At 39.3% G+C, this 27,957-nt stretch overlaps 2 protein-coding genes across 9 annotated transcripts in view; one reads left to right on the top strand and one right to left on the bottom strand.

The window, feature by feature from the left end:
• The window catches only part of TP53INP1 (tumor protein p53 inducible nuclear protein 1), a 156,585-nt gene that overhangs the window by 20,908 nt on the left and 107,720 nt on the right, over positions 1–27,957 (top strand). The window lies entirely within an intron of this gene.
• NDUFAF6 (NADH:ubiquinone oxidoreductase complex assembly factor 6) overlaps positions 5,863–27,957 on the bottom strand; it is a 31,224-nt gene continuing 9,129 nt past the window's right edge. For 5 of the 8 annotated variants that reach the window (XM_058698613.1, XM_058698618.1, XM_058698620.1 and 2 more), the window contains 7 exons: positions 24,154–24,276; positions 18,556–18,612; positions 14,712–14,814; positions 13,549–13,682; positions 13,022–13,123; positions 8,737–8,793; positions 5,863–6,006 (listed from right to left, as the gene is read on the bottom strand). In XM_058698613.1, coding sequence (XP_058554596.1) covers positions 5,878–6,006; positions 8,737–8,793; positions 13,022–13,123; positions 13,549–13,682; positions 14,712–14,814; positions 18,556–18,612; positions 24,154–24,276 — 705 coding nt within the window. In that variant the 3' untranslated portion in view covers positions 5,863–5,877. Of the gene's footprint in view, positions 6,007–8,736; positions 8,794–13,021; positions 13,124–13,548; positions 13,683–14,711; positions 14,815–18,555; positions 18,613–22,628; positions 22,756–24,153; positions 24,277–27,957 lie in introns of all 8 variants that reach the window. The other 3 variants (XM_058698616.1, XM_058698615.1, XM_058698614.1) reach the window with 1 other exon arrangement.

The following is a 27,957-nucleotide window of genomic DNA, read 5'->3' as shown; positions in this document are numbered from 1 at the left end:
GAGAGCATAAGCAGGGTAGGGGCAGAGGGAAAGGGAGAGGGAGAATCCCAAGCAGGTTCTGCACTCACAGTGCCCATGCAGGGCTCGAACTCATGAACCACCAAAATCAAGAGTTGGACGCTCAACTGACTGAGCCACCCAGGTGCCCCAGAATGTCCAACTCTTGATTTAGGCTCAGGTCATGATCCAGGGTTGTGGGATCCGAGCCCTTCATTGGGCTCCACGCTGTGTGGAGCCTGCTTAACATCCTCTGTCTCTCACTCTCTCTCTCTCTCTCTCTCTCTCTCTCTCTCTCTCCCCTGCTCGCTTTCTCTTTCTAAAATAAAAATTTAAAGGGCACCTGGGTGGCTCAGTCAGTTGAGCATCCGACTTCAGCTCAGGTCATGATCTTGCAGCTCATGGGTTTGAGCCCCACATCAGGCTTGCTGCTGTCATCCTGTCACTGTCTCCCTCTCTCTTCCCCTCCCCCACTGGTGCTCTCTCAAAAAATAAATATTTAAAAAAATAAAAAGATAAAAATGTTAAAAAGAAAGCTTTTTAAAAAAAGGGAAGGTTGACCTCAGGAGGCTGAGGGCCCTAGGTGCAACTTAGATTATCATTGCAAAATAAGAAAGAAAACATACTCCCACGAATGTTCTGTAGAATAAAAATTAAGAATATTTTTCTAATATCTTTTTACACTGTATTACTTTACATTGTATTACTAAACTAAAATGCAGACTAAAAACAACACACAGAAGATACCAATTTTGTATATTTTGTATGCCAAGGAAGAAATTGGAAGAACATAGACCAAAATGTTAATGGTAGTCATCTCTTACCTGGTAAAGTTATAGTTGATTTTAAAAATATTTTTCCTTTATATTTTTGTATTTATTTTTTTCCCAATATTTCTGCAGTGAACACACGTACATTACTTGTGTAAAAAAACAAACACATTAGTTACCAAAAAAAAAAAAAAAAAATCTCAGGGGGAAAAAAATCTGTCTCAGGAAAGAGTACATTATACATTCTTCCAAACCAGGACTGAAACAGATTTCTAACAGCCATATGGAGGAGCTCACAAGGAATGGAGGAAGTGTCTTTATGTTCATTCATTGAAATGAGAACTTTCTCAACTCGTTTGTCAACCTACAAGATTCATATAGGATAAAACCACTGCAGCAAGGAATTAATATAAGAGGGTGAAATAGCTCCTCAAATCGTTAACGTCGACTTCCTAAAAAATCTTTGTAGCACCCGTAAAAGAGATCCTGTGGTTCTAACTTGCTGTCTGAGAAATTCAATCTGTAGGCCTGTGTTTTAAACACACGGGATATTATTATATAACTAAGCAGCTGGGAAGATTAATCGTGATTAAAAATAAAAAGGGAAAGTGCACAGTACACCAAACAGGACTGTTTAATGAGAAAAGGGTGACTCAGAGGAAAATAGTATTTGTACAGGTAATCAAAGTTCCCCTCAGACTTATCAACTAAGAATAAAGACACTGTATCTCATATTTGACTCAAAGGTACTCCTTATCCAAGAAATGATTACACCAGTAATACTGCAAATAATATCCGTGTGCATATACACAAAATACATGTATTCTGGACCATCTGCGAAGTATTTATTTTCAAATTTCGTGCCCGTTCTTAAAATCCAGACACCTGAGTGTGTCTGTGATTTCTTTATCTTTACTTCCTCACTCACACCCTGCTTTGCACGGTGCCCAACAGCCTTGTTTCTTGAACGCCATTGTGTACCATGCAGCAGCCACACCCTTGACACGCATCCCCAGTTCGGCCTGCACATACGAGCCCCATCGTGTTCACATCCCCTCAGCGCCCATCACCCCTGTGCCACAGCATGTTCATTCAGATACAAAGGTGCATGGAGCGGCACCAGGGTTTATGGGAGGTTCTGGGGACACAGAGATGAATAAAACATTGTCTTGCACTCAGAGAACTTTGAGCGAGGGACAGATGCACCAACAACAGTTACCATATGGTTGGGGGAGAAAGTGGGCCTGCTTGTGAAGCCAGCCTCAGATTGGCGTTCCCTTGTTATTAATCCACCACCCACAAATTCTCCAGCAAGCACGACTGCTTAGAGAGCAGGCAAGTAACACCAACACAGGAGTCGGGCTGGGTGGGAGACCCCTGTCCTGGGGCCTGAGGCCAGATGCAGAGTACACATTCTGCCCAAAGGCATTCAGTGTCTTGTTCTTTTTCAGAGGCCCTGCCTGCCGGCCTCATTTGGTTCGGGCTGCCGGTGTGTGACTTCTGTGTATTACGGACACATCATTTAATGTTTATTTAGAACATCTAAGTCATCGTTCTAGGCACTTTACGTGTATTAATTCATTCACTCCTCATAACAACTGTTGAGATAGATATAATTTTGCCCATTTTATAAATGGAGCAACTGAGACACGAGTTCATGTAACTCGCTGCAGTTACACAGCTATCAGGGTGGTGGACCTGGGTTTTGCACCCAGGCAGTCCACACTCTTATAAGAAGTGCTTGAAAACACCATACTGCTCTGTATCTAAACTTTTAAAATGTCTTTACTCAGCTTATACTACAGATGAGTTACATATTTAATGTGCCAAATATCCCTTTTACTGAACAAACCCCTTTACCTGGTATATACCGATTTGATGGAAAAATTCACATCCATCTATCCATTGTTCCATAAATGTAATGACATTCCCTGCTTATCACCCTCTTTCTGATCTGAAGGGTCTGAATTTTTTAGAAATACCTTTTTAGGTAGCCAAGAAATATGTGTCTCAGAGGAGAAAGCAGGCCTTGTTGAAGTGCCAGTTACTTAATGGATTCTTCCCTCACTCCCCAGCTCCTCCCCCCTCCTTCCAACCCACTGCCATTACCCTTCTCAATTCTGGGTGTTAGTGGTTTCTTGCTCAGTCCTCCTTACAGGTACAAACAGGATAATGTTTTGTTTTCAATAACTGTCTGCATAATGTTTACAACTTTGTGGATCTTTCTGGACAAGGTTATTAGGCCAGTGTCTTCAGAGAAATCCTATTTATAAGAGCTAAAACAGATCCAAGGGCACGTAGGGATTTGGTGAAACAGGCAAAATATAAACTCACAACTCTTTGATCTTCATTCAGAATGTCTCACTGGACCAGAGGATGTGGCCACATTTTATTCACAGACTTTTCTGAGAACTCTGGACATTACATTCTGTTCTTTTTTAAGTTAAAGCCAAAATATTGGGTCTTCACACAGGTTATCCGTTTTGCCTCCTGGCTTTTGTTCCCACTGCCTCCTCAGCCAGGACCTCCCTACAGCTACACCCCTCCCCAAACTCTGGGTCCTACCCAACCTTCCTGACACTGTCACATGCTGCCTTCTCTGGGAGACCTTTTTGACCTCCAAAGTGGCGACGTGTCTCTCCTGTATAGACCCCATGGCCAGCACTTAGTATCTATTCCAGTTGCCTATTTATTTCTCTCACCTAATTTGTAGTTGGAATTTATGTAACTGTACTTTTTAACCTAATCTGTACCTAAAATACATACAATAATACTCCTTTTTGAAAAAGTCGTGCCCTGGAGCTTTTAAACTTGGCCGTTTATTTTACAGTCTCAAGAATGGTAAAAATACATGGGTTGTGGGCTTTGGCAATGAACTAATGTGGGTTTGACATCCAGCTCTAGTTATAATGGCTATGTGACCTCGAACTGAACATCTCTGAGGCAGTTTTATCCTTTGGAAAATAAATACAGAGAAGTAACTCTGTGAAGATTAATGCATAATGGTACAGAGCTTTCGTCTGTCCAAATTCGGGCTCCGCTGAGTGTTAGCTGCTGTTACGTTTCTCAAGAGTAATTTAATTTTGTCAAAAGGAGACATTTAATCAAAAAGAGAGGAAGAGTCCTGCCAGTTAAGTGGGAACTAAGAACGTATTTTATGACGATGTGCAACTTTTACCTACATTGAGATTAATCTGTAATTTATACTTAACATTGGTCATCTGTTGCTCTCCACCTGTTCAATACCAAAATACATCTTACATGGTTTGAAAACGTACCGGACTCCTTTACAATGCTCTAATAAAAAAAAATCCCAGAAATTTGAAAAGTGAAAAACAATGTTGGCACCATCTAAGGGAGTGTCTTTTCTGCCATGAAGTTAATAGTACGGTAAATGTCACTGAGTAAGACCCCACTTTAATCTCCAGGAGACTGCAAACTTGAGTTCATCCAAATTTCTAAGCATCAAATTTAAAATGGCTTAGAGAGTATTTTGAAATTATTACCTAATAGTAAATTGGTTTCTGAGCCAATAAGGAATCCACTAATCCACTTGCGTGTTTAAACCCTTCTTTTTAAGACCCTTAGACAGGAACCAAGATGCTTAGTAGATGATAGCTGCCAGATTTGACCTGGGAAGACCCACAGGCAATGCTTCCTAACAAAGAATGTCTCTGATGAACTCTTCAGCTCTGGGCCATTCCAAATCCCAAGAGGAACGTATCCCATTTCCTTGTACTAGCCACTTGTAGATAAGCTAAAAGGCTCTAAAGTCACAGAATCAAACTATAAGGATATTCCTTCAGCATCACTGTCAAGAGTATACTCACACATACAACCACCTTGCATGTTCACACAGACACACACTTGTTATTCTCTACGTACTCTATATCAGAAGCCATTCTGGGTGCTGTGGGACCCCACGATGAATAAAACAATGTAGTCTTGCCCTCAAGCAGCTCTCAGTTTGAGTTTTTTTTGCAAAAATGTAGTATTTTAAGCCATCACTGATTCACAATGGAAGTAGGCACTAATTCCAACCGAAGGTTTAGAGGTGAGACGGAGGGACGGAACACCAGAGGTGTGAGTGGGCAGGAGACAGGACCACCGAAAGGGCGGGAAAAGGAAACTGTGGCATAACCCTGGCCTTGCAGTCAGAGACTCAGAGTCCAGATCTTCCAATGACCAGCAAGTGCACACAACTACGTTTTTTGTGGTTAGTATATATTTTATGATTAATATTTTTTAATTACCCCCCCAAAATCCTTAGTTCTCTTTTTCAAAATCAAATGAGAACATGGATGAAAGTATACAGCCAGAGCTTATACTAGTAGCTTAGCTAGTGTACTAGTTTTTAAAAATGTAGTATCCCCTTTATGAATGCTCAATACAATTTTGGTAATATACTTTACATTAATACACATTTTGTTAATGAAGTTTTGGTCATAACGCTGAGGGACAGATTGTAAAGCAGCGGGGTTAAAAAAAACAGTGAAACTTTCAAGTCAGCTTTTTAAAGTCAAATTAGGGTTCTAGCTCTTGACAGCCAGCTAGCTTACCTTAAAGAAGTTCTTTTATCATGGTAAATTTTCACAGAGTCGTAAAGACGAAATGTTAGGGAGATAAAGCCCTCACGATAGTGATTGACACTCCTCAAATATTAACTTCGCTCTTCATGACCCCCAGCTGTACTGGCCCCTCGAGTTGTGGCTGCTCCACACGTAAGCTGGGTGCTCCTTGAGCCCCTGTGCTCTTCTCCAGGGGTGAGGCAGGGAGGAGACGTTAACTCTCCTGCCCCCTGGTGGCTGAACACGGCCTGCAGCATCAGTACAGCTCAAACCACACTCCTTCCCGGGGGCTCCGACCTGACAGAGCACAGCAGACACCGACACTGTCTGGGCTGCTGGTGACAGCCCTGGTGCCTGTGGCAGAGCCTGGGCAGTGTTGTGGCACTCTGGTCCCCCAGCAACATCTCATCAAGGCTGTGAGCTGCACACACCCATCCTAAAAATTCTTAAGTAAACACCTCCTGTTATTTGTAAACAAGAACCGTTAACTAGTATACTTCTGTAAAACTAATAAAAGTAAAGATCAGTGCCATAAAATTATTTTAATATCTTTTTCTCCATGATTGAACATACAAAGATAATGGTAGTAGTGTATTCTTCTGCTGTAAAGATGGGTGGAATATGTCAAAATCCACTTGTTGAATTTTCTTTAAATAGTCCTCCAGGGCAACCTGGAAAAGGAAAATAATGGTCATTAGATCATAGAATAATTAAGTTTTTAAAAGAAAATGGGGCGCCTGGGTGGCTCTGATGCTCGTCGGTTAAGCATCAGACTTCAGCTCAGTCATGACCTCATGCTCTGTGAGTTGAAGCCCCGTGTCAGGTTCTGTGCTGACAGCTCAGAGTCTGAAGTCGGCTTCGGGTTCTGTGTCTCCCTCTCTCCCTGTTCCTCCCTGGCTCACACTCTGTCTCTGTCTCTCAAAAGTAAATAAAGATTTAAAAAAATTAAAAGGAAAAAAAAAAGACCATGACCTGAGCCGAAACCCAAGAGTCAGATGCTTAACCAAGTGAGCCACCCAGATGCCCCAAAGGCATCTTCTAAGAAGTTTCTATTAGGCCAGTAAAACAGGATCAAAGAGCTAGTACTAGAAATACCAAGCCAATTCTGATCATAATTTATACGGTTATGGCAGAAATGTGTAAAAGATTAGAGAAATTACTGTTTGTCAGGTCTTATTACTAGATTCTGTAGAAAACAAAAGGGGTGTTTCAGTCAAGGACAGTGAATTCCATCACCCCACCCCACTCCCACAGAAATGAGGAGCTCAAGTTGTTCATTTATAAACTTATTTTGTGGAAAAATTTAATGGATCTCCATGTTCTTGCTAGAAAACAATTTGCAACCTGGGAGAACCATCACAGGTCCCTATAAATATCACCCCATGCCTCCCCCCGTCACATAAAACTCGATACAGCTTTCATGAGGATTGAGGAACAGGATGGAACACAGTGTTCTTTATTTTATGGTTTTCAGTTATTTTTATTAATCTGTACCTTTTAATCTTATTTCAATAAAATTTATTTTATTAAATATTTATTTATTTAACAGAGAATCCACTTGGTTTTGCACAAACTCCTAAGAGGCACCTCTTGCCCTCTAGGTCCACATGCACAGCTCCCCCTAATGTCTGCAGTACAACCTGGGTGATCCAACAGAGATCCTGCTGTGGATTCTCTGGACTATGAGCCAAAAGACAACAAGAAGGATTGTATTTTCTCCAGACTTTTTTTCTATACACTTAAAGACAGATGAGGATACGTACAAACTCAGCATCTACTTTTTAAACCCTAAACTTGTATATAACAGGAGATACGTGCATGAATGTGCACAGCTGCTTTCTGTTATATTAGCAAAAAACCTGGAAACAATCTAGAATGTCTCTGATCAAAAAAAAAAAAAAAAGGTATACTATTCACAAAATGAAATATACTGCAGTGAAATGAGTGTACTATAGCTAGATGAAGTAATATGGATGAGTGTGTGTGTGTGTGTGTGTGTGTGTGTGTGTGCGTGTGTGACCTAGAAGACATAAACAGGTATGATCCATTTTTATAAAGCTCAAAAATAAAAGTAAACAATGTATTGTTTAGGAATATATAAAATGGGGAAAATCCTTTGTGGAATAGAAGAAAAAGGTTAATAAATTCAAAATTCAGAATACTTACTTGGAGGAGGCAGGCAGAGGCAGGGGGATGAGATGGGGGAAAACACATGAGTGGGATTTAATGGTGACATTCTAGCTCCTGGATTGAGTGGTGAGTTCATGGGTATTTGTGATGTTAGGCTTTGTAACACATGCATACATATATAGATATATCCGATTCATTTGTAGCATTAAAATTTTTAAAAGAGGGATGCCTGGGTGGTTCAGTCAGTTGAGCATCTGACCGGCTCAGGTCATGATCTCATGGTTCATGAGTTCAAGCCCCACATCAGGCTCACTGCTATCAGCTCCTCTGTCTCCCCCTCTTTGTGCCCCTTCCTGCTCATGATCTCTCTCTCTCTCTCTCTCTCTCAAAAAAAACAAAACATTAAAAAAATGAAAAAAAAATTTAAAGAGAATGAAAGAAAAAACTTTGAAGATATTTTGATGTACTTTCACATGCTGTCTTTTTTTTTAGAAAAAGCTCACATTATTCATAATGTTCTGTAACATTAAGTGATAGTTAATATTTTATGATCAACTTTCCATCTCTAAGAATTCTATGTTCATTTTTAATAGTTTATAATATCCAATTTAAGGAATAGTTAATGAAGTCAAGGTACAAACATGATAGAATATTATATAGCCATTAAATATTGTAGTTACAAATATATTTAATGATGTGGCTAGACGCTTGATAAGTAAGACAATGGCATGTAAAGTGTGATTTCAACTATATACAGAAATTCATTAAAAAAAAAAAAAAGAACAGAATAAATAGTGGTTATGTCTGGGTCCCAGAATGATAGGTGATTGTTATTTTCTTTTATTATTTTTATATTGTCTAAGTCTCCATTCTGAGAATTTAGTTTTTACAACTAGGAGAAGATTCCATTAAATACAGGTGAAACATGACCTCATAATTAGAGCTCAACTGGACATTCACAAATTAGGATTTGGTTCAAAGGGAAAGTCTGGCTAGTGGTGTGTGTGTGTGTGTGTGTGTGTGTGCGTGCGCGCACACACACACACCTGTATAGACCTATGGAGTCTGGCGACTCCACTCACCCGCCTCTGCGAACTACAGGCATGACTGTAATCAAAAGCTGAATGTAACTCACAAAACCCACCATTAAGGGAGGGAAGCAAACACAGACTCCAAACTAAAGAACTTCATTGGGAACTTTATAAAACAGAAAAAGAGATCGTACACATCTGCTTCAGTAATTAACCAGCCTTCTCTGTTAATCCACTTACCGTCTGAAGAAAAGCAGGAAATGCTTTCACAGGAACACTTTTGTGGAAGGACCTAGCCTACAAAGGAAGACAAAAGGAAACCGGTTTCAAACATAAATATTTCTGGAGATAAACACTCTCCTTCTGAAAGTGAACACAAAGCAATACCAGAAGTTTAACAACACAGCTAGGGCTTCTCTGAAAGGTCAGAAAATAGCTCTCCTGCCAATTAAAATTAATCTCCTAAGCCTAAAAGACTCCGGAAAAGGTACTTTAATAAGAATCTCATTCTTTCTTACGGATTGGCTTTGGCCTTTTCCAGCTGCCTAATAACACCCACAACTTTGGCCCTCCAGCTCTGTGGTGAGGGGTGAGTGAGGAAATACTTGCATTAAGAAGTCCCTGCACCTCCCTAGCTTCGATCGTCAGTATCTCCTGGTTACACGAATGTAAGAGGCTCCTAACTGATCTTCCTGCCTGGTTCTCGACCTTTAATTCAGTTTATACAGGCTGCCAAATGAATTATTTTACTTTCTGTTTAAAATTTTTTTTAATTTATTTTAATTTTTACTTTAACTTAACCCCTTGATACACCAAGTCTTATCTCTTCATTTTGGAATCCCAGGGCTTCTACATCTTGGCTCCAACCTCTTCTATCCCGCCTAACTCCCTACTACCCTGGACCACGAAGCCCTGATCCACTCACGCTGATGCCCATCATCCTGCCCTCACCAAGCCCACTCTTGTCTGCGGGTCTTCGTTTACATGGTCAGATACTGCCTCTACCTCCTGACATCTTAACCCCCTGCACTCTGGTCTTACCCTCAACCATCTACTAAAATTGCTCTTTTCAAGATCACCCAAAATTTACTAACCGCCATACCCATCTTTTCAACCTCTCTGTAGCATGCAAAACTTTAATATTCCCCTTTCTTAGAATTTTCTCCTCCTTTGGTTTCCAAGACACTGACTCTCAGTGCACGTACTTCTTTGGCCATTAGTTCCTTTCCCTTCTTCTTAGTAAATGGCCCTTTTTTCCCTTCTACCTGAGAAATGGAGGTGGGCCTTGGGTCCTGCCCTTGGTCCTCATGTCTAGATGTACTTTCTCCTCGGGCAACACCACCCACACTTAGAACTTTAACCAGAGGCTTTCTATGTGGACGACTCCCCAATCTTTATCTCCAGTTCTGACCTCCCTTCAAAGTCCCAATCCTGTAGTCTTCAATAGCCCATCTCCCTAGGTGGCCTCAAATCCCCTTAAATTCAGAGATGTCCAACAGCTGGCCCAGAGGCTCCTGGCTAGCACCAGCACACCACTGCTTTCACAGTAGTCTCTGAACGGCACCTAAACCTGAACTCCGTGCAGCCTTCCCTCTTCCCGATCCTGCTACCACCCAATCCGTCAAGTCTAGTTGATTCCTCCTCTGTTGTGTGTGTGTGTATAAATCTATATAAACATATCTAAACATTTACCCTAAGTCAGACCTTCTTTCTCTCTCTCCTAAATAAGCCTCCTAACTGATCTCCCACCCCCCAAATTCGTCTCAAACACTGCTGGCCAGGTTCTCTAATGTGCAACACTACTGTCACTGCTTTACTTGATGGTGGCGATGATGAAGGGAGCCCACTCACATGTCACTTATGATATGCCAGGCATGGTTATAAAGTCTTACACACATTAACTCATTTATCTAAATCATAGCTCTTTGAGTTCAGCCCTAATATGACCCTCTTTCCCAGAGGAGGCAAGTGAGGCGCAGAGGTGAAGATCACGTGATCAGGAAATGGCAGAGCTAGGACTGAAAGTCAGATTCTGGTTTCAGAGTCTGCACTGTCATCCACTGTGCTCCAGTGCCTCTCAAATCTTCCCGAACTCTATTATCTTCCTTCGGTCCACCCTTCCAAGCCTGTGTTCCAGGATCCTATTTCACATAACCTACAAGCCAGTAGTTTTCAAACCTGGTGTTTAAAATCATTTGGAAATTTTAATTCCTGGCCCCATCCCAGGTTTACTGTATCACCAGGGGGTAAGGCCTGGGAATCTGTATTTTTCAGATGCCTTAAGTCTCCATCAACTGGGACTGGTCAGGTTCCAACTCAGGGCATTCCTGCATTTATGATTCTGTTGTATTCTCAGACCTCATGTAAAACTCTGCTAGTTTTAAGTGATTTCTCATCTAAAGTTCCATGTATTTTACCTATACCTCCATTGGGGTGGAGAACTATGCTTCAGAAAATTCAGAAAAAGATTAATATAGAATCTTGGCCCTCAAAAAGCTTACAATCTGATTACCTATTTAATATTTCACAAAAATTTACTGAGTGCCTATAATGTACCAGGCACTTTAGATGTTGAAGAATGCAGCATAGAACCAAACAAAGTCACTTACATTCTGTGTCAGGCAGTGAGAAGTGCTAGGCCAGGTAAAGGGACTGAGGGAATGGAAAAGGAGGCTGTTATTTTAGATAAGGTAGCCAGGAAGAATCTTTCTGATAAGGTGATATTTGATACTGCCTATGGGTTTGGGAGTGGAGGAGTTGGGGGTGAAGAACATCTTCCAAGCAGAAAAACAGCAAGTACAAGGGACCTGAGGTCTGCAGGTAAATGACAAGGTCTTTAGGATCCACTGAGGCTCAGAAAACAAACAAACAAACAGACAAACAAACGGAAAAGAAAAAGGTTCACAAGAAGAACCAGGGAGAAAGAGCATCATGAGAATCAGGGAGATAAAAAGTTTCCACCAAGTTTTCAGGAGACACTAAAATGAAGTAACGGTTCTAGGAGAATCAGGAAGGAATAGCATGATTCAGATGAAGGACGTAGCTTCACGAAAGGGGAGAAGGGGGCACCTGGCTGTCTCAGTTATTGGAGCCTGAGACTTAATGTCAGGGTTGTGAGTTCAAGCCCCACATCAGGTGTACAGGTTACTTAAAAATAAAATCTTAAAGGGTTGCCTGGGTGGCTCAGTCAGTTAAGTGGCTGACTCTTGATTTTGACTCAGGTCTGATCTCACAGTTCACGAGTTCAAGCCCCGCATTGGGCTCTGTGCTGAGAGTGCAGAGCCTGTTTGGGATTTTCTCTCTCCCTCTCTCTCTGTCCCTCCCCTCTCTCAAAGTAAATGGACTTAAAAAAAAAATTAAAAATAAATAAATAAAATCTTTTAAAAAAAGAAATGTGGGGGAGTCAACAGAAGACAAGGTACAGATTGAGAAAAGATGAAGAACTAACTGTTAGGAAAACACCTAAAGTGATACGCAGGAGAAATCAGGAACCAGTTTAGAGGCTAAGTCAGAGAACCAAGGGAAGAAGATAGTAGAAGGTTTCAAGGTGGTGTTATATAACACCAGGGGATGAATCACCTGATTCTCCTCCTGAAATCATTATTGCACTACATGCTAACTAACTTGGATGTAGTGGCGCCTGGGTGGCTCAGTTGGTTGGGCGCCCGACTTCGGCTCAGGTCATGATCTCGCAGTCCGTGAGTTCGAGCCCCGCATTGGGCCTGTGCTGACAGATCAGAGCCTGGAGCCTGTTTCGGATTCTGTGTCTCCCTCTCTCTCTGACCCTCCCCCGTTCATGCTCTGTCTCTCTCTGTCTCAAAAATAAATAAACGTTAAAAAAAAAAATTTTAAAAAAAACTAACTTGGATGTAAATTAAAAAAAAAGAAAAGAAAGTTTCAAGGAGCAAAAACGTCTGTGATGTCAATAGCAGAAAGAGTTAGCATGAATGAGAGTTTTAAGTGCCTCCTAATGTGGCAATAAGGAGATTATTTAGTGATGCCTATTATTAGAATAGGCAGGATGGAAGTGAAATGATAGCACAACGAATGGTGCTATGGTCCTGCTGGCCTTGAGGTAACAATGAATGTAGCCACTTTCTCACAAAAGTTTAACTGGGAGGGGGGAAATGTGCCACAGAATACCCGAAGGCTGCCTAGAAAAGGGGTGAGTTATCAGGCCAGCTGCGGACACTGAGGACATGAGCTCCTGGGAGAGGAGCCATCAGCCCTGGCAGGGCAGAGACAGCCTGTCCCCTGAGAGTGAGAGCTGGTGGGTGCACAGAGCACAAAGGAGCTCACCGAGGAAGCTGAGGCTGGGCTTGCTCGGTAAAGGATGTGTTCATCTGCTGAGAGGGAGACAGGGGGACCATAAAAAACTGGAGAAAGTTTTCAAGAGTGCCTGAGATAAATCTACTGGGATTTCAATGAGAAATGGAGTAAAGACCAGGAACCCTGACTATGCTCGAGGAACAGCCACATCTAGAAATAGTAGTTTCCTAAATAATTTGGCAGAGAGCCTACTTACATGCTTTAGGTGCAAGTGTGCCTGGCTGGCAATGTCATATATCACATCTCTCACATTTTTAGCTTGGTTCTGCCGTAGAAAATCCTCTTGTGAAACGCCATGCTGTGTGGGAAAATACACATTACATTAGGAATCTGAAAGCACACTTTACCTTAGTTCAAGAACAACAGGTGACAGAATAGAATCTACAGTACAATGTTTATTTTGTTTTTGAAAATACATGTACACACACTTGTGTTTGCACCTACAGACACACATACACACACACTCCTAGAAGAACATGCGACAAGATGTTAATTACCAACAGTTGCGGGTAGAACAAAATTATACAAGCAAGGAAACATATGGATCCACCACTGATCTCAGGTGCCCGACTGATAAAATTCTGATGTGATAACTGGAGCAAAAAAGCAATTAGCATTCATTTCAAAGCAGTTACTTGAACAGATGAAGCAAAGAACCAAGAGATAATGTCCCTCCCCATGTTCCTGAAGTAAATTATTAGAGGAAACAAGTAACAGCCTTACCAGCATACAAATTTCCATGGGAAGGAACACTCTTCTTCTGCTACCATGATAGGGCGTTGCTCTCAAGCAAGTGACAATGCCCTGCGCTTTTCCAATGTGACTCGCAGCATGATCTGCATGAAGATCCTTTACACCTAGGATTTTAGAAATGAAGCAACATGGCTTACATGCACAACAAATCAATAGAGGCAGCTTGGAGAAATCACCTAAACATGTAAAAGTAGGTGTTTATCTTGTGTGTTATATCTGAAAAACAAGACTTATGTGAGCAAAACTGGGCACAAAGACAAGCTGTTTACCACTGAACAGGTTTCTGAACCTCAACTTTTAAATGAAAGTGTTTTCCTCAGACTACAGAACACTGAGAACACATTTGGAATTTTAATCAGCTATCTTGGAAAAACATTACAAGTCTTCCATTTCTTCTCCTCAATGCAATTTCCATATGACCTCATTTTAAGTATACGCTTGACAAACCGTCTGCTCTTTGCTCCCTCCTTTCATTGTGTTGGCAAACATGTCACCGGGCATGCAGGCGGAATGAGCCTGGGAATCTCAATAGGGACTTGTGTTACTCTTTTAGGGTGACATAAAGATATATTACCTTCTTCAAAAGAGAGGGTATTGTCCTTGATCCAAACAATCTCCTCATTACAATAAGACCTCACCAACTTAAAACAAAGTAGATGAGGAAAAGGATCATCTAAATTTGTTTGTTTTATTGATTTTTAAGAGGACAGAGAAAGAAAAGTCTTGCAAGAACTTTGAGAAACTCAGTTTTATATTTTCTACTTTTTATTTTTTTTACACGGGGAAGTTTTATTGACAGGGAAGGAAGAGTCAGGCCCCAGGTCTTCCAAATTGTAGGAGACACTTGAAAAAGAAAAATCACCTGTAATTACCAGATTATTAATTACAGCATTCCCATGAGGTAGCTAAAGTACTTTTATGAGAGCCTGAGTATTTTGATTAGTCTGCACTCCAAAGAAAGATATATGTATTCCCCTTTCTGCTAAAGAAAAACAAACAAAAAAACATTCCTTTACAGATGGTGTGAAGAAAACCTTCGTGTTAAACCAATTAGACTGTCAGATTATGAAAGAGTGAAGTCTGAGAGGTATTTTCTTTGAAAACAGAATTATAAAACTGGAAAAATGACTTACCCAATATTTCTAGTGTTAAATAAAGAAGAGAGCTCTGAGTGTTTTCAGCATAGTTTTCCAGTTCCTGGATATTACGATATGGTTTGTCATCCAAATTTTTTTCCTATAGTCAAACAAAATGCAAATAAAGTTTGATGAATTATCAATATTTTATAAAGAAAAGCACCATTTTTTTGCCCTGAAGAATTAATAAAGAATAAAAATAATTAGTATATATTGTTTAGTACACGATAAGATTAAAATAAAATTAAAATATTAAAGTCCTACACATTCAGTAATTACAAATCACCCCTCAAAATAATACCTTGGGAATAATCTCAATGCACAAATCACCCCAGACATGGGGTTAGCTTAATTTTTAATTCCTTCAAAAGCCCAAGGAATCATGAGACACTGACTTAACTGAGCTCTGACTTAAGCACTTTAGACATTATCTTTTTAATCCTAGAAACCTCCCCCCCCCCCAAAAAATAAAGAATTAATGCTTTTTCCATGTTGCAGATGAGGAAATGGAGCCACAGGTCACATAGCTAGTAAATGGTGGGGATAGGATTCAAATCTATACATCTTAACTGTTAAGCCCATGTTTTTAATAAAGAAAAGGTGCGTAGAAAAGGAAAGGAGATCATAACCAGGACCTACCCCAAAGAAACCAAGCTCCATAAAGTAACGGGGGTGATTACTTTACCTGATCACACTATATTCCAGAAACCGAAAAATGTAAATCTCAGGCGAAGAACATCTAGCCACTTTTATAATAATACATCCACAAAGACCCTACTGCCAAGGAAATATACCCCTTCCTCTTTATTTTTTAATCAGAAGAAAATGGCACTAGCAATGATCCCAGGGGAAAAAATTATGTCCAATCTTTTACATTTTTTAAAAATTGAGTCATAATTCACATACTGTAAAATGTACCCTTTTAAAATGTACAATTCAGTGGTTTTCAGTATATTCACAAAGTTGTACAACCATCACCACTATCTAATCTCATACTGTTTTCCCGCCTCAAAGAGAAACCCTGTATCCATTAAGCAGTCACTTCCCACTTCTTCCTTCTCTCATCCCCCAACAAACCACTCACCTACTTTCTGTCTCCATGGATTTGTTTGCTCAGGACATTTTATAAAAATGCAGTGATACAATATGTAGTTTTTTGTATCTGGCTTCTTTCAGTTAGCACATTTTTAAGGGTCATCCATGTTGGAGCACATATCAGTACCTGATTCTTTTTAACTGGAGAAAGTATTAATAATATTCCATTGTATGGATATACCACACTATGTTTTTATTCACTCACTGGTAGACTATGGGTTGTTCCCACTTTTGGACTACTATGAATAATGCTGCTGTGAACATTTGTTACAGATTTTGTGCAGACACATGTTTTCATTTCTTGGGTATAAATATAGGAGTGATACTGCTGGGTCTTTGGTAACTCTATGTTTAACTTTCTGAAGAACTGCCAAATTTTTTCCAAAGCAGCTATACCATTTCACATTCCCATCAGCAACGTATGAAAGTTTCTAATTTATCTATATCCTCACCAACACTCATTATTGTTCATATTTTTATTATAGCCATCCTGATGAGTGTAAAGGAGTAATTTATTCTGGTTTTGATTCACATTTCCATAATGAAAAGATGTTGAGCATCCTTTTAGGTGCTTACTGGTCATAGGTAGATCTCCCTTGCAGAAATGTTTACTCAAATCCTTTCCCCATTTTTAAATTGGGTGATCTGTCTTTTTATTGTTGAGTTTTAAGAGTTTTACATATTCTAGGTACTTATTCCTTATCAAATATATATATATATATATATATATATATATATATATATATATATATATATATATATAACTTGCAAATACTTTCTCCAATTCCATGGACTGCCTTCTCACTTTCTTGAAATTTTTAATTTTGTTTAAGTCCAATTACCTGCTTTTTCTTTTATTGCTTATCCTTTTGATATTGTATCTAAGAAATCACTGCCTAACCTGAAGTCACAAAGATTTATATCTATGTTTTCTCCTAAGTGTTTTATAGTTTTAACTCTTACATTTAGGTGTTACATTAGGTGTTTGACCTATTTTGAGTTAGTTTTTTCATATGGTGTTAGATAGGAATCCAAATTCATTCTTTGCATGCAGATATCTAGTCGTCCTGATGTTATTTGTTGAAAAGGCTATTCTTTACCCATTGGATTATCTTCACACCCCTATCAAAAAAATCAACTATAAATTTATGGGTTTATTTCTGGACTTTCAATTCTGTTCCATTGATCTATATGCCTATGCTGTGCCAATAATCCACAGTTTGATTACTATAACTTTGGAGCTTTCTTCTTTAGCAGGATTGCTTTAGCGATTCTGGGTCTCTGGTGTTTCCATATGGATTTCAGGATCAGCTTGTTAATTTTTGCAACAAGGCAGCTGGAGTTTTTATAGGAATTGCACTAAATCTAAAGATCAATGTGGGAGACTTGAGCCTAGTCTTTTACTCTTAAATATCCTTCCCTACAAATGCCAAATGTTATTTTCCATTAAACCAAAAAGTTATCTCTGCCTTGATTTTTCTAATTGTCTTTACCTCATAAAAACAGAAAACACCTGAAAAATAGATCTTCTTAGTGCTAATTAACTCTGCAGGCCAACAACTATTTCTTTTATTTATTTATTTTTAAAGGCTTTATCTATTTTTGAGAGAGACAGAGTATGAGCAGGGGAGGGCCAGAGAGAGAGAGGGAGACAGAATCCACAAAGCAGGCTCCAGGCTCTGAGCTGTCAGCACAGAGCCTGATGTGGGGCTTGAACCTGTGAACCACGAGATTATGACCTGAGCCACAGTCGGACACTTAACTGACTGAGCCACCCAGGTGCCCCAACAACTATTTCTTTTAAATGCTCAAGTCGTTATCTCCTGTTTTGGTTTGTAATTACTATAGCCTATGATTATTAATAGTCTGTATCCAAATAAACTAAGTGAACTCACATTTTCATGACAACAGTATGTGATAAATATCAGGCCAATGAGGACACTGAGCCAACCATGTGTCAGAAAGATTACATAAATTAGCCCAGGCCAGAGAGTAATTTGTATGCTTGGTTGGAAGTAGAACTCAGTTCTTAGAACATAGTATAGCATTCCATTCACTAGAATAGAACCATCAGACTTTCCTATTCCCTCAACTATCTGGACAGAGATCCAAATATTGCGTGTACATAAAGGTATGTGTATGACTACTCAAGTTTTGATGATATTAAGGAATTATCTGTAATTTTTTTAAGGTATGATCATTTATTGTGGGTATGTTTTCTAAAAGCATTTTTAAAAATCTTTTCAAGATATAATATATATTTGCAAGATAATAATATGCTGGTTTATTTTAAAATAATCCAGTGGCAAAAAAATAATAATAAAATAAAATAATCCAGTGGCATTTAATGAGAAGAGTTGGTAGAATATAGATGAAACAAGATTGGATATGTATTTATAACTAATTAAAGCTGGGTAACAAATACATGAAAGTATATTACACTATTCTCTCTACTTTTGTATAAGTCCAAACATTTCCATTTAAAAACCAAACAAAATAGTAGAGTGAGGGTAGGGTGCGCATACCCGTCTCTGCCTAGGTACCTGTGTTTGCCTGTCTGACTCAAGGTGCAGGGGCAGGGGGCTGAAATGAGCGCATGTAATGATAGAGAATGGATACAATGACAGTTCTCTAAAATCTCCTTCCTCCAGAATGTAACACACATATTAAAACATTTCCTCCCTGAGGAATTAGCTTACAGATAAAAAGGAAGAAAACACTTACGACTTGAGCAATTTCAACTTACTCTTTCATCAATGATTTTCATAAGCCATCTTTTAGTCAGATTGTGTCTTTTGACAGCCTGAAAAAAACAAGAGTGTTGTAAATTTTTAGAAAGTACTAGAAATGACTTCAGCAGACTGAAAATGAACAAACCAAATACAAAACTGGGTAAGGAAACTTGTAATAACTATCACCAGATAGCTATGTTAAAGTATCAGGGGAAAAGAAAATGTCCCTAGAAAACATTTCAAAACATTTCCAAGTATAGATAATACATCCAAAACATTTCCACTAGACTTTTTTTCTTATGCTATTAGTAATTTAACAATTCCACTTTAAAAATAAAAACAAAACAAGAATTAAATAACAAGCTTCTGTTATGTGATTCATCTTGACTTCTATGCTTATTTATTATACACAAACTTTTTTCCATAGGACAAAAATTTTACTTAGTGAAAATAACCACTTCTCCAAACACGAAAAGAGTAACTAAAAGTTCAAAGAAAATAATCTGTAGGGTACAGTTTTATCTTAGCAAATAGAGATTCCAGTAGGAAAAAGCACACCTAGTGCCCAGATCTTGGTCTCCAGTTCCACTCCCCCCGAAGGAAACGGGACTCTGGAGAAACAGAGGCAGGGGAGATTCAAGGTGATCCTAGAATATTTTACTGTGCCAGAAAATACAAAGTGTCCCAAAAAGTGATGAGGATGCATGTCATAAGGACATAGGACCCAGTTTGATAAGACTCCCACTATCCAAGTCTGGGACAACTTGAACATCAAAATAATCATATATAGTAATGAATTATAAAATACTGGAAAACAACAGGAATTCATGAGTTCATAGCAATAATCAATAAACAAATACAAGAGATTGAGAGCTCTTCCTTATATTAGAATGCCAAGTGCCAACCAGTAATGTTGACCGAGTGCTAGAGTCTGGAAATTACCTTTTTGCAATCATAACAAATAAAGACTGAACCAGACAAGAACCATCAATGAATGCTAAGTTTAGGAAGAAACTGACATGGAGCAGGATATGTGCATAGTCTTAAAGTTGATTAATTTATGAGAGGAATTATAATTACAGACTGGGAACCCAAGCAACATCTTGACCAGGTGATGAAAACAGTGCCAACAAAGAACAGATGGACAAAGTGTGCCAACAGATGTGATACCCTAAGAAGAACACATCACCTTTGCAGTATTCTGGCCAAACATGCATAAACTGAATTAGTCATGAGAAAACATCAGACAATTCCCAAATGAGGAATGTTCTAAAAAAGCAGGGGAAGGAGGCTATACTCTTCAAAACTGTCAGTGACAGGGCACCTGGGTGGCTCAATTGGTTAAATGTCCGATTCTTTTTTTTTTTTTTTTTTTTTGATAATTAAAAAAAAATTTTTTTTAATGTTTATTCTTGAGAGGGAGAGAGGCAGACAGAGCATGATCGGGGGAGGGTAGAGAGAGAGGGAGACACAGAATCCAAAGTAGGCTCCAGGCTCTGAGCTGTCAGCACAGAGCCTGATGCGGGGCTCAAACTCACGAATGGTGAGATCATGACCTGAGGTGAAGTCGGACACTTAATTGACTGAGCCACCCAGACACTGCAAGTGTCTGACTCTTGATTTTGGCTCAGGTTATAATCTCACAGTTCATGAGTTCCAGCACTGCATCACACTCTGCACTGAAAGCGTGGAGCCTGGTTGGGATTCTGTCTCCTTCTCTCTCTCTGTCCCTCCCCCGCTTGCTCTCTGTATCTTTCTCAAAATAAATAAAAATGAACTTTTAAAAAAAAAGTCAATCAATGTCATAGAAGATAGAAGCTACAGAAATGTTCCAGATTAAAGCAGGAGAAAAAGACGTGACAACTAATACATGATCCTAGACTGGATCCTATACTCGAGGGGAAAATACTATTGTGGACATTACTGGGGAAACTGACAAAAGTGGAATATAAATGGAAAATTATATAAAAATGTTACATCAAACTTAAATTTACAAAAGTTAGTAGCTATTCAGATAACATAAGAGAATATCCCTATTCTTAGGAAATACTTAAAGTATTCAGGGATGAAGGGCCATGAAGTATAGAACTTATACTCAAGTGATTCAGATAAAAATTATGAGTGTGAAAATGCACACACACACAGAGCACACATGAACTTGTATGTGGGCACTGCACAAATCATTAACAGGATAAAAATGTTAACAACAGGTGAATCTGGATGTAGATTATGCAAGTGTTCTTTTTTTTTTTTATTTTTTTTATTTTTTTTTTTTTTCAACGTTTTTTATTTATTTTTGGGACAGAGAGAGACAGAGCATGAACGGGGGAGGGGCAGAGAGAGAGGGAGACACAGAATCGGAAACAGGCTCCAGGCTCCGAGCCATCAGCCCAGAGCCTGACGCGGGGCTCGAACTCACGGACCGCGAGATCGTGACCTGGCTGAAGTCGGACGCTTAACCGACTGCGCCACCCAGGCGCCCCTATGCAAGTGTTCTTTGTACCGTTTTAAATTTTGCAACCTTTCTGAAAGTTTGAAATTATTTCCAAATAAGTTTTAAAAACATTGTTTTCTTGCCAAGTCAACAATAAGTAAGATATATTTTCATAAAAAATAAATATGGCAGGGGCACCTGGATGGCTCAGTCAGTTAAGTGTCCAACTCTTGATTTCAGCTCAGATCATGATCTCACAGTTCAGGAGTTTGAGCCAGCATGAGGCTCTGCACGCTTGGGATTCTCTCTCCCTCTCTCTCTGCCCCTCCCCTGCCCTCTCTCTCTCTCTCTCTCAAAATACATAAATTTTTTAAAAAGGGAAGAAAAAATAAATATGGTAGTGAAACAAAGTCTCAGGAATATCCTATACTCCATCTAAGACTCTAAGACATCATTGGTACTAATGACTAATGATACTAACTGGAAGCACAGAGAACAGAGCCCATTCTGCCTTCCAGGAACTAACAGAAGCTAAAGGAGCTGCACAGTGTTGATTGCAAAGCTCTCTCAGCACTGTTGCTATTACATGGCAGGACTCCCTGCAGGCCTCTCCCCAGTCCCAGGAATCAGGTTGGGATTCCTCAGTCATTACAGAGTCCTGATCTTGTTCTATTTTGTACATGTCTGAGTGGGGCACAAGGCATGTTTGATCTTTGTAACCACCATCAAGTACCATTCCTGGCACATAAAAGTACTAAATACATATTTAACCATAGAAAGTCAGATTTTTGTTTACTCAAGGCTGAAGCCATAACAGCTATAGTTCCTTGACCATAAAATATAATTCTTCTGTCTGATTCTGAAGGAAATCAGAGATCAAGGTAAAAAAAAAAAAAAAACACAAGGATTTAATAAGCAGCTGAAAATCTGCTGAATAAAGTATCAACAATTTTTAAAACAGAAGCCAAACAGAATAAAAACCTTGGCTATAAACATAAGTTCAAGCTTGCAACTAACATTAATACACAGAGAAATGGAGAAAACCATATGAAATACACATGTAATTATAGATATGCAATTATCTTGCATCCTAAAAGCACTAATGAATCACTGTGGCAGAAGAGTTCTCCCTGCACAATACACTGTCACTCTTTCCCCACTTAATCTTCTAAAAGAACCTGATGCTCTCTAAAGAACCAATGAAAAGTTTTACTGGACAGTGTGCAAAAAGCATGTGCTCCAACAGAGTGTGGAAGGGTAAACATGCAATCAAGACATCTGCTATGACCACCACCTGCTTCTTTCAAATATTCATATTAACCTTCAACACTGGTCATATCAGAAAGCTGGTCAACAGCAATCATCAACATTTAAAGAGCTATTAAAATCGGATCAATTGGCACATGTGTAAACATTCTACAATTCAGATGGGTCTTCTGTTTTTTTTTTTGAGAGAGGCCAAGACAAGATAAATTTGTCTTGAAGCAATCTCTAAGGATGCAAGCCTTAGCATAAACCCCCACTGCGGGGATGTCTGAGTGTAAAAGAATAGTTTTTCTAGATTTTAGAGAAAATTTTTCTCTAAATGGAGTCCCCAAGGTTGAGGTTCTTAAAGTGAGGTAAACAGAGATAAACAACTAATCTAATACTCACAGCTTCCCATCCACTTTTTCTTCTCAGTCCCAGACTTGGGGGGGCCTGGCTTTTTCCATCCTTACTGGGGCTCTGTGAAGTCAGTCGGGGGCCCAGGAACGGGGCCTGCCTCTGCTGGTACACAGACCTGAGAAGAGGGGCACCCCTGTCAGGCCTGTCCGTGGCTCCATTACAGAACCTGTCTTTTAGCACTCATCACACTACAGTAGGGACACAGATCAGTGACAAAACGCACCTAATTCCCTTCCTCCAGTCATGGTGCAGCACATTTCAGAACTCTGCGTGGCTGTTTATGAATGAGGGATCCATATAACTGCTTTAATGTGAAACTATTCACTGTATACATCTAGCTGTCCGAATAATTCTCCAGCCCATAAGTTTCCATTCTCTAATACTTAAAATTCATCAATGAATATGCAACAAGGCAGTTTTACATTTGTGTCTGGACAATGGTGATCGCAAGTCTCCCTTCACAAAAGATCAGTATGCGTTTTTCTACAGCCCACAGAATGGATTGGAGCACTAGAATAAGGAGCTGCTGGGCAAATAGAACAATTAACCTGCCACTGCTTCAAAATGTATGGGGTTTGGGGTGCCTGGGTGGATCAGTAGTTGAACATCTAACTTCAGCTCTGGTCATGATCTCACAGTTCATGGATTTGAGCCCCACATCAGGCTCTGTCCTGACAGCTCAGAGCCTGCCTTGGATCTTCTGCCCCCCAACCCCCATCCCTTCCCCATTCGTGCTCTCTCTCTTAAAAATAAATAAAACATTTTCTAAAATGTATGGTGTTTAATTTCTACAACCAAATATGTGGAAAACAAATAAGTAGTTGGTAACACAAAGGGACCAGATTCTTTTTTTTTTTTCCTTTAATAAAGAAATTCAGCAAAGATCTGTGCAGGTTATTAGCAGATGATTTAAAATTCCTATCAAAACTAACAGCTTTGAACATTACATGAGCCTAAGATTTTTTCAGGATAGATTCCCCATAGCCACTAGCCAAATTGTATGCATCAAAAAGTATGCTCAAGGGGTGCCTGGGTGGCTCAGTCGGTTAAACGTCTGACTTCGGCTCAGGTCATGATCTCACTGCTCATGAGTTCAAGCCCCACATTGGGCTCTGTGCTGACAGCTTGCAGCTCAGATCCTGGAGCCTACTTCAGATTCTGTCTCATCTCTCTGCCCCTTCCCCAAACATGCTCTCTCTCTCAAATATAAATAAACATTAAAAATAATTTTTTTTAAAGTATGCTCAAATAACACAAATTAAAGGTAGCATTTTGTGGGGCTCCTGGGTGGCTCAGTCGGTTAAGTGTCTGACTTCATCTCAGGTCATGATCTCATGGTCCGGGAGTTCGAGCCCCACATCGGGTTCTGTGCTGACAGCACAGAGCCTGGAGCCTGCTTCAGATTTTGTGTCTCCCTCTCTCTCTCTGCTCCTCCCACACTCACACTCTGTCTCTGTCTCTCAAAAAATGAATATACGTTAAGAATTCTTTTAAAGTAGCATTTTGCTTTTACCTTCCACAGCTCGATGGCCACAGGCTGCTGGGGTGGGTTGTCACTGTATATGTCATCCACGGTTTTTCTCCAAAACTCCATTCGCATCAGTCCAATTGTTTTCTCAGAGACTGAGTCCTTAACCTGTAAACAGCATTCAAAAACCTTAATAAATGCACTCTTCCTTCACAGTCTCAAAATCAGTATTTGTGACTGCATAACCACATGATTCAGCCAAAAACGAAGTTTAACTCTGTATATTTGTTTTAATTTTTCCTTGAAGCTATATATCAATCAAATTCTTGTCATTAAGAGGTTCCTAAATAAAACTGCAAATTACTTCCAATATTTTCAAGGTCTGCATTCAAAAATAGGAGATCGTCTTCTAGAAATAAATTGCCAAGAAAAAGAGTGGGGGCAGACAATTAGATTAAAAGAAATTTGATAGATCAACCAGTTGCAGTATGTGGACTTTATCTGAATCCTGATTTGAAGAGAAAGAGAAAACTAGGAAAAATCTGAACACTAGATGTTTAATGATACTAAGGAATTATTAAATTTTTAATGTTGGACAATGGTTTTGTAGTTATTTTTTAAATGAGTTATCTTTTAGAGATACATATGGCAATATTTACAGATGGAAAAATTTATCTGAGACTTACTTCAAAATAACTTGGAGGTGAGGATGGGGTAGGTGGGGAGAGAGATGAAAAATCAAGATTGGCCATGAGCTAGTAACAGGTGGAGCTGGGTGATGGGTTTATGGAAGTTTACTATACTACATTCTCCAATTCTATATATATTCAAAAATTTTCCATAATAAAAACGTTTTTAAAAGTAAGCATAAGAGAAGAAAAACAATCTTCATTAGATTAGTGATGGTAAAATTATGTGTAAGTCTGGAGATGAACCTAGGAAATAGAGCCAGGGGCTTTCTAGAGGAAGCAGTGAAGGAAGTAACGTTTACCAAATGTCTACGAGTGCCAGGCCCTTTGCTAGGTACTGTCCCAGAGATTATCTGATCTCAGTCCTCACTACATACCCACAGGGTCATTACCAATATACCCATTTACAAATAGAGAAATTATGGCTCAAAAAAGTGGTAGTTTAGGGGCACCTGGCTGGCTCAGTCAGCTGAGCGTCTGATTCTTGATTTTGGCTCAGGTCATGATCCCAGGATCAAGCCCCACATTGGGCTCCATGCTGAGCGTGGAGCCTGCTTATGTATTCTCTCTCTCTCTCCCTCTCTCTCTCCCTCTACACCCCTCCCTCATCTGATCCCTCTCCCTCACTCACAAACTCTAAAAAAGAAAAAAAAGGAGTAGTGTATCTTATGCTGTGCACACTCACAACTCATAACGGAACCAGAAGGACTTGCAAAAGATTATGGGGGAGGGGAGTGGTTGACTACAAAGGGGCACGTGAGGGAATTTTTTGGGTTGATGGAATTGTTCTTTTTCCATGACCACAATGGTGAACGCATGACTCTACGCACGTTTCAAAACCTATAGAACTGAACACCACAAAAAGTGACTTTTACTGTATGTCCATTTAAATAAATTTATTCATTCACAAAGTAATTTTTAAAAAGAAAATTATTATACCATCTCCCCACTACTGATTAAGAATGGTCTTGTTAGATTCAGACAGGAGTAACCAATGCATGCTAAATCTAGGAGGTAAGGTTTTTTTCAAGACAGAATTGACATATACTAGTTTCAGGTGTACAACATAACTTGATATCTGTATGAATTGTGAATGATCACCACAGTAAGTCTCCATTAGCATATGCAGTTACTAATCCTTTTCTTCTTGTGATGAGACCTTTAAGATCTACTCTCTTAGCAACTTTCAAATATATAATATAGTCACCATGCTATATATTACAGCCTCATAACTTACTTATAACTGGAAGTTTATACTTTTTGATCACCTTCACCCATTTCTCTTACACCCACGCCCTATCTCTGCAACCACCAGTCTAATCTATGAATTTTGGGAATTTTTTGGTTTTTTAGATTCCACATGAGTAAGATCATATATTTGTCTGACTTATTTAGCATAATGCCCTCAAAGTCCATCCAACTTGTCACAGATGGCAAGATTTCCTTCTTTTTTATGGCTGAAAAATGTTCTAATGTATATTTACACATTTTCTTTATCCATTCACCTATCAACAGATACTTAGGTTGCTTCTGTATCTTGGCTACTGTAAATAATGCTGCAGCGAACAAGGGGGTGCAGATATCTTTTCAAGTCAGTGTTTTCATTTTCTTCAGATAAATATCCAGAAGTGGAATTGCTGGGTCATAGGGTAGTTCTATTTTTTTTTTTTAATTTTTTTTTTTTAACGTTTTTATTTATTTTTGAGACAGAGAGAGACAGAGCATGAACGGGGGAGGGGCAGAGAGAGAGGGAGACACAGAATCGGAAGCAGGCTCCAGGCTCTGAGCCATCAGCCCAGAGCCCGACGCGGGGCTCGAACTCACGGACTCACGGACCGTGAGATCGTGACCTGAGCTGAAGTCGGACGCTCAACTGACTGAGCCACCCAGGCGCCCCGGGTAGTTCTATTTTTAATTTTTTGAAGAATCTCCTTACTATTTTCCATGGTGACTGCACCAGCTCACATTCTTACCAACAGTGTACAAGGGTCCCCTTTTCTCCACATCCTTGCCAACGCTTGTTATTTCTTGTGTTTTTGATTCCAGTCATTCTAACATGTGTGAGGTGATATCTTGCTGTGGTTTTGATTTGCATTTCCCTGATGTTAGTTGTATTGAGCAACTTTTCATGTACCTGTTGCCCATCTAGGAGGTAAATTCTGATGAGGATCATGGTCTTAAAATGTCTACTCACATTTAACAAGGAAAAAATATTAATATTTTGACTGTGACCAAAATTAGTATCACCAATAAGAGACAGATGGATATTTCATACCTCCTTATGATTTGCTGAAAAGGACATACATCACTTAGTAGTATTAGACTAGGAATGCATAATATGACAAAAAACAAAACAACTCCAAATGAGAAACATTCTAATTTTTAAAAGTATTTTAAAAATAAAAAATAAAAGGAAAAGTATTGTTTTAAAAATGTCAATGTCATAAAAGACAAAGGCTGTGAAAATGTTCCAAATTAAAGGTTAGAGATATGAAAATTAACGCAATACATGATCCTAGATTGGCTCCTGTACAGAAGGGGAAAAAATGCCATAAAGGACATTGGATCATTTGACAAAATTGGAAACCAGACAGATTAAACATTGTATAAACACCAAATTTACTCAAATTGATTACTGTGGTTACATAAGAGAATATTCTCACTTGTGAAATACATACTCAAGATTAAAGGGATAAGGGCCATGGGTAGTGAAGATACTCTAAAATGATTCATAGAATGAAATATATAGACAAAACGACAAAGCATGTGTGGCAGAATACTAACGAAAGGGTCTATGGGTATTTTTTGTACTATTCTTACCTTTGTGTGTGTGCAATTATTTCCACATGAAAAGTTATTTTTGTTAATGGTCTTGGTGGTGGGTGGGTCTCTTAGTAATGTTTAGTATTCAGATCCCGGTGGTATATGGTCTATTCTCAATAAATATCAAGAGTAATCTTTTAAAAATGTGACCAAGCTTTGATGTCCTTTTCTGCTCAGAACCTTCCAATGGTTTCCCATCTCCGAGTAAAAGCCAAAGTGACTGCACTGGTCTCCAAGACCTTGCCTTTCGGGCCCAGATACCTCTAACCTAACCTCCCATGCCCTTCCTCCCTCATCTGCTATACCACACTGGCCTTTTATCAGGTACATTTGCACC

This window comes from Neofelis nebulosa, chromosome 14 (genome assembly GCF_028018385.1).
Source record: "Neofelis nebulosa isolate mNeoNeb1 chromosome 14, mNeoNeb1.pri, whole genome shotgun sequence".
Classification (NCBI taxonomy): Eukaryota; Metazoa; Chordata; class Mammalia; order Carnivora; family Felidae; genus Neofelis; species Neofelis nebulosa.
The sequence above is the reverse complement of the archived record's forward strand: the minus strand, read 5'-3'. Positions and strand labels throughout refer to the sequence as shown.